Source organism: Filicampus tigris, chromosome 20, assembly GCF_054856515.1.
Source record: "Filicampus tigris isolate MCC_2025a chromosome 20, RoL_Ftig_1.0, whole genome shotgun sequence".
Classification (NCBI taxonomy): domain Eukaryota; kingdom Metazoa; phylum Chordata; class Actinopteri; order Syngnathiformes; family Syngnathidae; genus Filicampus; species Filicampus tigris.
In genome coordinates this window covers 11,406,712-11,416,513 of record NC_141236.1, presented here as the reverse complement: position 1 = coordinate 11,416,513, position 9,802 = coordinate 11,406,712, and the positions used below count along the sequence as shown (strand labels likewise).

Sequence of the window (9,802 nt, the reverse complement as noted above, 5' to 3'; positions counted from 1 at the left end):
AGGAGTGGAGATGCCGGGGATCGAACCCGGGGCCTCATACATGCAAAGCATGCGCTCTACCACTGAGCTACATCCCCTTGTAAATCAAAGCACTATGGTAGTGTTTTTGTGGATCACAATGTCCTTCTTTTTTCTAAAACTGAATTTCAGGCTAACCACCTGTTATACTTTATTTTTTAAAAACACACGCTAACGTAGCCATGACGTGTTTTCGCTCTCACAAGAAAGCAATAGAAAGATATGACTTCAGCAGCCAGGCAAAGCTTTGATGATGTCACACTTGTGCCATCATGTTCACAGGATGGCTTGGTGTGCGACAAGGTTCCATCCTTAGAACGTGCCGGGCATTTTGATTTCCTCCTAGTTGTAAACAATTAAAACTATCCTTGAAGGTATATATATTTTTTTTTGCTAGTTAGGATGCCTCCCAAGAAAGCCAAAGGCAAAAAAGAGGGTAAGGCGCCCAAAGCACCACCGGAGCCCGAGCCTCCGCCCGAATTGTCAGAGGAGGTGAAGGCCCTCATAAGACAAGTTGAGCAGCTCTACCAAGATGTCGAAACAGAAATGAAGGAGAGGAACAAGTTCCAGCTGGAGGTGGACATGCTCCGCACCTTCTGGGAGGTGACGGGCCAGCAGCTGGAGGAGACCAACGCCGAGTACGTCAACCTGTACAACGAAATCGAGACGGACGAGCTCGACCACCGGCAGGACATCAAAGAGTACTTGGGAGAAATCAAGCTCTACAAGGAGGATCTCAAGAAGCACCAGAAGGACTTTGAAAAGCATGTGCGCAAGGTGGACGACACGGAGGTCAAGCCTTACGAGAAGGAGCGTGCCGAGATGATACTGGACGAGCAGCTGGACATCGAGGACGCAGTCAGCACGGTGAAGGCCAAGCACAACGAAGACCAGGCCAGGAGAGAACAGGAGCTCAAGGAGCAGCTCTTGCAGACGGAGCAAAAGTACAAGAAGAAGCTGGAGCTCCTCCAGCACGACCTGACCAACAAGGAGAAGACCAAACTGAGCGAGAGGGAGTACTACTGGAGCAGCCTCATCCACAACCTGCAGCAAGATCACGACAAACGCTACAGCGAGTTTGACGCCTTCCTCGACGAGTGCAAGAAGAAGGACCTGCACCATAAGGACAAGCTGAGGAAACAAATCCATGTCTTTGTCGCCACGGAGGAGAACAAAAACCAGCGCGTGGACGGATCGCTGGACGTCAAGATGTTGAAACAAGAGCAAAAGAAAGTCCAGGCGCAAATTATCAAACTGCGAAAACACTTGCGAAACCCCATCATGAAGAAGCACCCCAACGAGAGCGTCAAACGCCTGGAGCTGAGCCGGTTGAAGCGCGACTACGACTTGCGCGACCGCAAGTTCAAGCAACTGGAGCTGGACATGGCCGAGATGCGCAGGAAGTTCCCCGAAGACATCCTGGACATCCAGCGGAGAGCCGACCAGGAACACGCGCAGCTGCAAGACAAACTGGCCGCCGTGACCGAGAAAATCCACCGGCTCCAATCTCCGGTTTGCTCGCAGCTCTTCGGCTTCGACCTCCCCGCCACGGGGCCGCTCGCCAACCAAGCGGCGGACAACCTGGCCCCGGACTCCAAGGAGGACGCGGGACGTACCCAGGAGCACTGGAGCCGCAAGACCCGACTCAACCAGACCATCACCTGGCAGCTGAAAAACGTCAAGGAGCTTCTTCAGAGAGACGTGGAGACCGCCATCAAGGAGAGGACGGCTCTGATAAAACTCATCAACGAGAAGATCGACGAGGTTTTCCAAGCCAAGACGGAGCTCCAAAAAGTCTCATGGCAGCTTGAGGTGGCGATCATGTTCAACTCTGGAAAAGTCATCGAGGATTCCTTCCCAGAGCCTCCGGAGTCGCCGTTCCACCTCCCGGACGACCGGCAGCCCATGGGCGGCCTGATGGACGAAGTGGTCAGGATCGCCTGCAAGAAGCCCCCGAGGGACGCGCAAAATAGGCTAAGCTCCTTGATGTTTGACCCGGTGCTGGACAGGCAGCTGAGGAACAGCAAGGAGCTCCTGCAGAGTCACGCCGAGGTGGCCACCAAGAGGAGGACGCAGCTCATCCTGACGTTGAACGACAAGACGCACGAGCTGCACGGCCTCCAGCGCAAAGTCAAAGAGACCAACAAGGAGCTGGAGAAGCAGAAATTAGCCGCCGACCGCAATCAGAGCGTACAAGGAGCTTTGCTGCAAATGTGACCACAATCTGTCAGGTGCTCGCCTGCCCCAAATATTATCTTCACATTTTCAAAATTTGAAACACCACAGAGAGCCACCCCGAAAACATGCCAATTTCAACATGGCTATTTGATGAAAGATAAATTGAAAAAACCTGTGCAGTATGTGTTAGCATAACAAATGGACTGAAAACCGTGGAACTTTCAAGAGGTGCCACCTACAGGCCGGGAGGTTGAACACACGCGCACAAAGACAAAAAGGGCATTTTGAAGTGAAGAAATTAAAAAAACTTTTTTTTTTTTATTTGGTCAAATTGCAAAGCACACACAAACAGTCAGTTTTAGTCGGGTCACCTTATTGTTTCAAAGAAATGTTTTTTGTTTTTTTTTAAAGACAGATTGTCCACCTTTTATTATGAAGAGAGTTGAGCAATAGCTGCGGGCTAACCATAAACATGCTAACAGGTTAGCAAACTGCCGCTTGGCAAACTTTCTTTTTCACATAACTTAGAAAAAAATGTATTTACACTTGAAACACATGAATAGAAACATGTCAGCAAATCTGTGGCTTTACGACTTATTTACAACAACACAAATAAACGTGTCATCTTTGAAGTGTTTTGCTGATGATGTCATAAATGACTAAAATGTTGGCTTGTGTGAGGTAAACGACTTTTTCTCAATATTGTGTTTGAAATTAGCAACACTCCTGCATCTTAATCTTGTTGAGTTTTCCCTCAGTTTTAGCAGCGGGCTTCCAAATGTGCTCTTTGACAGCGTGGACGCAACATGACTAACCAAAAAAAAAAAAAAAAATCTCACTAATGATCTCAAATGTTGGAATTGTTTCATTTTCCTTCCATTTTCCAACATGGCAACAAGCTCAATTGAAAACTGCTGGTTTGATGACAAATGGATCATCACTTTGCGTCGTGACGTTTAACGCTTGCCATTAAAATGAGAGTCGGATCATTTTGGGTTCATTCCAATTCAATTGCCGATGTTTGTCAAACATGGGGGAAATTTGTTGAGTTTACCATTTCTGGACAAAAAAAAAAAAAAAAAATCCTCAAATGTCTGCTGCACTTCTTGTTCAAGGCACAACACGCTGGGGAATGTTCTACAGTGTGGCGTTGAAGAATTTTGTTAGGGAGCGGATATTCCATAAACTAATACCGTAAAACGCTTCTGTATGGAAACATGGAATGTTGTTTCGGGAAAACTACAGTAACTAACCGAAGCCATTGAAAAGGTGAACATGATGGAAATGATGATTCCTCTTGGAATTCTGCCACGCTCGATAGTGAACAGGAAGTCGGCCATTTTCGGGCCGATTCCGAATGACTCAAGACCAAATCGCTCGGACGTGTTTTTGAACAACTTGAGGACCCGTGCTTGAAATTGATCAGGCAGTCGGCCATTTTGGTTTGAAGCAGCTATTTCAGGCCAATTCCAGGAAATTCGTCCAATCCGATGCTGGTATCCTAGACAGATTGGTGACTCTTAATTCACCTTTTTTTTTTTTTTTTTTTTAGCTGACACCATCTAATGTTAGCGTCCAAGCGTCATCAGAGTGATTTTTCAGTGTGAAATGATTTGAGCTTCTGCGACGGGGCAAACGGCCACAGAGAAAACCTGCTGGCAGCTCTCACGACCGTCACTGGGCTACATGGAGCTCCTGGGAGGAAAAGGTTCCGTTCACTTGGTTCCGTCCATCGCCGTCCGTTTTAGTGCTTCAGTCAATTTGCTGGTTGTTTCTTTTGTTTGCAGTCAGTGGCACAAGACAAACAAAACCAAAAAAAAAAAAAAAAGTGTTTGGGAGCAGATTCTGCGCGTCCTTACGGAAGCGGAGCGCATGCGTCCCGATTTGAAAAAAAAAAAAAAAAAAAAAAATGCATGCACGTTAAGCTTCCCATTAGTCGCTGCCTCACAAAAGGGGCGAGGAGGAAAGTGGTCCATTCCTATCTGAACAGTGTCACGTGATTTTCTGCTCCTTCCCGGGATAAAGTACCATGTGGAGATGAGATGGAGGAAGAAAGACGTGGGAGGTCCACAGAAGAATAACCAGAAGCAGCTTTCCTTGGAGGAGGTCCGGCAGGTCGGGAATGAGGGCGGTGGTCCGGCGCCCGCCGAATGGGAGGGCGGGGGGCTTCCTGGCAAGGAAAGAGACGAGCCCACGTATTCATGAAAACGCGGAGAAATGACAGAAATCGGATAACGTCAAAGGGACAAAAAGTATTGGGACGTGGTTCATCATCGATGAAAGTGGCGAACGCTAGCCTGGGTCAGAATTCTTTTCATTAGAGCTGCTTTATATTTCGTCTTGACTCGCTTCTTAAATTCAATTTGATTTTATTTTGTTTTTAGAAGCAGGTGTGTTAGTTTTTATTTTTTCAAAAGGGCTGTTATATTATTATTTTTTTTTAATATAAGGACTATTTGTCAAGTGTAAGGTTAAATTTTGATCAAATTTTTTAACCAACACAAGCAAAAAAAAAAAAGTATTACAATAAACAATGTCAGAATTATTAGACATGTGCTACCCCACATAAATATTTTTGTTTGGAAAAAAACGACAAAATGTCCAAACTTTGATGAAAAAGAATGACGATTTCATATCAAGTGAATAATAATAACAACCTGCTTGCTGTTGCTGCTTGATGGCGTCCAGTGTCATCGTCCTGGGGGAGGAAAGCACAATGAGCCCGTTCATAATCACAGAAAAGCGAACGTGCGACGTGCGTCGGGAACATGCAAAAAGGCTTTTGTCATGTTTCAACTGAACATTGAAGCACGGCCTTCGGTTAGTGGAAGCGACACAGGGGCACGTGTGAGCGAGAACAAGCTCGGCGAAGGACGCTGGCGTGCAGGCGACGGATCGGACATAGCAGACGGCGGCTCTTACGAGTCATTTCGACTCGGGCAAGCTCTCGCGCGGCCTCTCCTCCTCTCGCTGCTCCGTCGTGGCCGGCCGGGACGAGGGCGGCGGCGACGATGACGACGACCGGGGTGCCGGCGGGGGCGGCATGGGCAGCGGGATGGGCGGGCTTTTGCCGTCCGGGGTCTGGGCGCCCCCGCTAGACGAGGGCTGGCCTATGATTACCGTGTTGCCTGTTTTTGAAAATCAGCGTCAATAAAATCTGGACATGCGCGGCGGCGGCTCCTCTTCAATGAAATATAGGACCAAGGTGGGGCGGGACATTGCCAGCTGGCCGACTTTGCATCACAGCTGCGTCTCGATACGCCGCACGTCCGCGTCGGCGCGTCAACTGAACGTCTAAGGTCCAAAATATGCTCACCGTTGTCCTGCTCCGCCTTGATCTGCGCCTCCAGGTCCTCGGGGTCCACGTACTGGTAGCTGTCGTCCTCGTCCGGCGGCTTGCACTTGCCGCAGCAGAAGCAGCAGCAGCAGCAGCAGCAGCAGCAGCTGAACAGCGTGCAGCACAGCACCAGAGCCTGCACAGCACGCGTCGGCGAAAATCAGCAACAATACATTGAAAAAATGAAATGAAATTAAAAAAAAAAAAAAAAATCGGGATATTGGGCTTAGCGGGAATCGACCAAACCGTTGCGATAAGCGATTCATCGGTGACAATTGTCACTCCGATGGGCTGTGAGCGAGCCAATCAGAAAGGGGAAGCGACAAACAAACAATTAGCTAGTGACTCGTCTTAGCTAACGGTGCTACTCCCTTCGATTTGATGACGTGTGAATTTTCTTTAATGGGCACATTTGATGAATCGTTCCGGCCTGGCACCCAAAGGGGAATTTATGTCGACGGTGCCGAGTAGCCACCTTGAACCACCACTTGGACATGAGGAAGTAGTACTTGACGCTCTCCTCTCCAAACTGCTCGGACACGTAGAGTCCCATGGAGCCGTACTGGTCGTAGATTTTCCTCTTGGTGTCATCGTTGAGGATGGAGTTGGCGTTGTTGATCTCCTTGAATTTCTCCGCCGCCTCCGGGTTGTCCGGGTTCTTGTCCGGGTGGTACTTAAGCGCCAACTTCCTGCCGGGGCAGGACAGGTAAGTTTTCAAGTGAGGCTTTCAGATTGGGGAGGGGTAAAGTTAGGGTTGGAAGCCAGGGTTAGTTTTTTTTTTTGTTTTTTTTTTTTAAGATGAAAAAGAAAACATAAGGGAGAATGAGTGGGGGGAGAAAACAATTCCAAACAGTTTGCTGGGTTTGTGTATTACTGCACACGTGAGTCTGCGCGGCTTGACACGAGCGCCCCTCACCTGTAGGCTTTCTTGATGTCCTCGGCCGAGGCGCCTTTCTCCAGTCCTAACACCTTGTAGACGCTCTCCCCCGCCGTGGACATCTTCCTCTGGGCCCGCGGGGCGTGGGCATGGGGGTTAGCCATGGCTCGACTCCGCTCTACGCGACGACGACAACACGAGTGACACGAGGCAGCAATAATGAAAATGTATCAAATGTTTCGCGGCTTCCGTCATTGGAGACCTGTTCACAAACAACATGGCTGCCAACAAAGAGGAGCTACAGTGGACCACCGCACACTTTTTTTTTTTCTCAAATGCATTTATAATCAGTCAATTACATGTGGATTTACGCATGCATATATTCTTTATCTATGGCAAAGAACATCTAATATTACCGCCGTACTGAGGAGCTGAGACCGACCGATTATACTGCCATTACTGTTTTTAGAAACTGCAATGTTATACAGTGCTATTTTTCTTATCAAAAACACATGACCAACAATTTTTATTTATTTTTTTTCTGAGGGGGCGGATTAATGGCATGACCATTCATTTCCATCCTCAAGGCACCACTGCATATTCTAACTTTTACAACCACTCGAATGACTACTTAAAAAAAATAAATAAATAAAATCAACTTTAATTCCTGCCAAGAAACAAGAAAGGAGGCCAGTGGAAGGCAATCATGGAATCAGTCGCCAACGACACCATGCCCATTCATTTATACCTGATTACAAAATATTTCCACTTGCATTATTTACCAGGGCAAAATGTTTTGAAATTTGCCACCCCGATGCAGCTCTTGTATTGCTTGTCGTTTGGCTGAGTACCTAATGAAGTCGCCCAGCACACACACAGACAGACACACACACACACACACAAGCACATGCATGCATAAGGGTCATTAAGCTAAGAAGATTACATTTTGCTGACCTCTCACTTCACGAGCACAGTCTGGTCACAAGGTCGCAAACACACACACACACACACACACACAAATGTACAGAAATATTACAAACGTAAACTTAAAGAAATAACACACACACATACAGTATATACTGTTGCTGCCGAGTGGACGTCTTTAACATCCTGTTTATTTAAAACTAAGGCCAAACCAATATGAACAAAATCACTTTTTTAGTCCCTTAGCACTTACACAAACGAAGATATGAATTACAGGCACAACATTTTGACTGTTTTACAATACTTTGCCCTTTACTATTTGTTTCACTTCGCAACAGAGGGAAAATAGTTTTGGGGCCGATTTTGAAAGCGCAAATAGTGGCTTGATTAAACGGCAACGTGTGCCACATTCACAGACATCGACGCTGGCAATTCCGTGCAAGACAAAAAAAAAAATGATGTCATCAATCCAGACGTGTGGCGCGAGACGACTAACTTACACCAACTATTAACGTGCTTTTCCTAATACGATCCAGTGGTTTTGTCTGTGGCTGTTTGAGTCTTTTGAACATTTGTGCATCTAAGTTTAGCTCATCTTGAAAAGCACCGAAAAAGGTAGACGAAGAAATATTTTTAGAAATAAAGCTCAAAATCCTCTAATCTTAACAACATTGTAAGATGTTTTGTCACCGATGCGGGGGTCATCATACCACCCGAAATGAGTGAGCAAATAAATGTCGCTAGCAACACACCAAAGTGTGTAAGCATGAATAGAAATCAACAAGAATAACGGCCTGCCAATATAATCGGCTGGCTGATTAATCGGTCGGGCCCAAGTCATTTATTCACATTTGGAAACTTTTGACCCAAGTTATGTGCTTCTAAGGCGCAAATATTTTTTGCAGAGAGCGCCTTGTGTCACCTGTACAACTCTTTTAACAAAAATCGTACAAATTACGGCTTGTCTCGACAACCTCCAGTCGGATGATGATTTGTATCTATTCTAAAGTCACCACTCTGTTACTGAGCTCATCCAAGTGTACTGCGCCACACTGTTCCTAATATTTTGGCTCTCTTGTGCAGCCAAACAAGGTGATTAAGAGCTAGCTGAGTAGCTTTCATGATTATGTGCTGCTGATGCTGATGATTGGCAGGTTGGCGGGGGCGGTGCAGTCTGCCTGCAAGGTTGCAATCAGGGCATATTATACTCAATAGTGCCGGCCGGCTCGCCTGACTAACCCTGATAAATTAGCTCGTTGTGATTATTTTGAATCCGTTCTAAGCACGGCATGGCCTACTTTCAAAATTACATTTATGAAGTAAAATGTGTGTTGTTAAATTGTTGGTGACCTGAGCGGACAAAAGTAACGGTGCGTGCATGTCGCCCATGTCCTTGCCTGGCTAGACCTAATCCTCCGGCTAATGTTAATCTCCCGGCACGTTGACAATTAACTACTTTCTATTATTCCACTTGAAAACAAATCACTGCCAGTGAGAACTTCGCTGGCAGGAGAATACTTGATGAAATTGATGAAAATAAAAGTACTCACATCCCGCTGGTACATTAAACTACATGCTATCTGATTATGAGAGCACCACCGAAGCTGGTTAGAATGTTTCGCAATTAAACATTCACCCGACTTCAGTGTGCTGTAAAACCGTAACGAATAATATTCAAATATGCTAAAAGTAACAAAAAGAGTATCATCATTAATTCGGCACACATTCCAACGTTATGTCTTCGCATCGTTTCACCTCAGCTATTTAAATGTCGAGATACATGTTCAACAATAAAAAAACAATATCTATAGATATATACGTGGCCAATGGATTAGTATAAAGCTGTCTTGACAGCTAATCGATCTTGAACTGTCAGATTTTGTTTTTTTCTTTTTAATGAAAAAGGCCTCTCCTCGACCGGTTAGCATCATGCTAACTAGTATGTGTGTATGCGTGTGTGTTACCTGATGCTAACTGTACGCGGTGTGTCTCGCCGGGATGCTAACTGGATCATCTGGTTTAGCGTCCGGACCTCCAGGCATGGACTCGATACCGCGCGGGGAGGGTCAGCCGGGATATTGTGTTCATGTGGCGGCGACGTAAACCGAACAGAACCGAACCGAACCGTAATGACAGCCCGCTCAAGATCTTTCCAGGGAATGACGTCGTGATGCGTTCAATGTCACAACGGAAAAGTTCGTCATCTGTCGAGACGTCGCGACGCTGCTCGTCGCATTCGCTGGAGTTAAAAAAAATTGAATGAAAAGAATAAAACAGCCAGCTAAGAGATTAGAATGAACTCAAATAGCCATACATAGTCTTGTATATCAAATTTGAAATTCCCATTAAAAAAAACGAATTAACTAGCGATCAGGGTTGGATGCCAGTTCAGTCTCCACCTTAATGACAAGTACTCTACGAAATGGATGTAAAACAAAACAAAAAAAAACAATAAAAGAGGTTGAAGC

The 9,802-nt window shown here is 46.2% G+C and overlaps 2 protein-coding genes and 1 non-coding gene across 3 annotated transcripts; 1 reads left to right on the top strand and 2 right to left on the bottom strand.

Annotated features, from left to right (window-relative positions):
- Window positions 1-5: 5 nt before the first annotated feature.
- trnaa-ugc (transfer RNA alanine (anticodon UGC)) lies at window positions 6-77 on the bottom strand. The gene has a single exon. It is a non-coding gene; the product is annotated as a tRNA-Ala (tRNA).
- A 224-nt stretch (window positions 78-301) lies between these two features.
- Window positions 302-2,828, top strand: LOC147128339 (dynein regulatory complex subunit 4-like). Its single transcript, XM_086019172.1, has one exon. The coding sequence runs from the start codon at window positions 421-423 to the stop codon at window positions 2,233-2,235; it is 1,815 nt and encodes a 604-aa protein (XP_085875298.1). The 5' UTR covers window positions 302-420; the 3' UTR covers window positions 2,236-2,828.
- Window positions 2,479-9,506, bottom strand: dnajc5ga (DnaJ (Hsp40) homolog, subfamily C, member 5 gamma a). Its single transcript, XM_086019173.1, has 7 exons — window positions 9,299-9,506; window positions 6,450-6,588; window positions 6,009-6,222; window positions 5,513-5,669; window positions 5,119-5,324; window positions 4,854-4,894; window positions 2,479-4,366 (listed from the first exon to the last, which is right to left on the bottom strand). Exons 2-5 carry the CDS (start codon window positions 6,572-6,574, stop codon window positions 5,122-5,124), a joined length of 699 nt encoding a protein of 232 aa, XP_085875299.1. The 5' UTR covers window positions 6,575-6,588; window positions 9,299-9,506; the 3' UTR covers window positions 2,479-4,366; window positions 4,854-4,894; window positions 5,119-5,121.
- Between the last annotated feature and the right edge of the window lie 296 nt (window positions 9,507-9,802).

Coding starts and splice junctions, on each gene's coding strand:
- LOC147128339 (XM_086019172.1), top strand. CDS start 421: ATGCCTCCCAAGAAAGCCAAAGGCAAAAAAGAGGGTAAGGCGCCCAAA.
- dnajc5ga (XM_086019173.1), bottom strand. CDS start 6,574: ATGGCTAACCCCCATGCCCACGCCCCGCGGGCCCAGAGGAAGATGTCC. Junction 6,223..6,449: donor GACATCAAGAAAGCCTACAG/GTGAGGGGCGCT, acceptor CTGCCCCGGCAG/GAAGTTGGCGCTTAAGTACC. Junction 5,325..5,512: donor CAAGGCGGAGCAGGACAACG/GTGAGCATATTT, acceptor TTTCAAAAACAG/GCAACACGGTAATCATAGGC.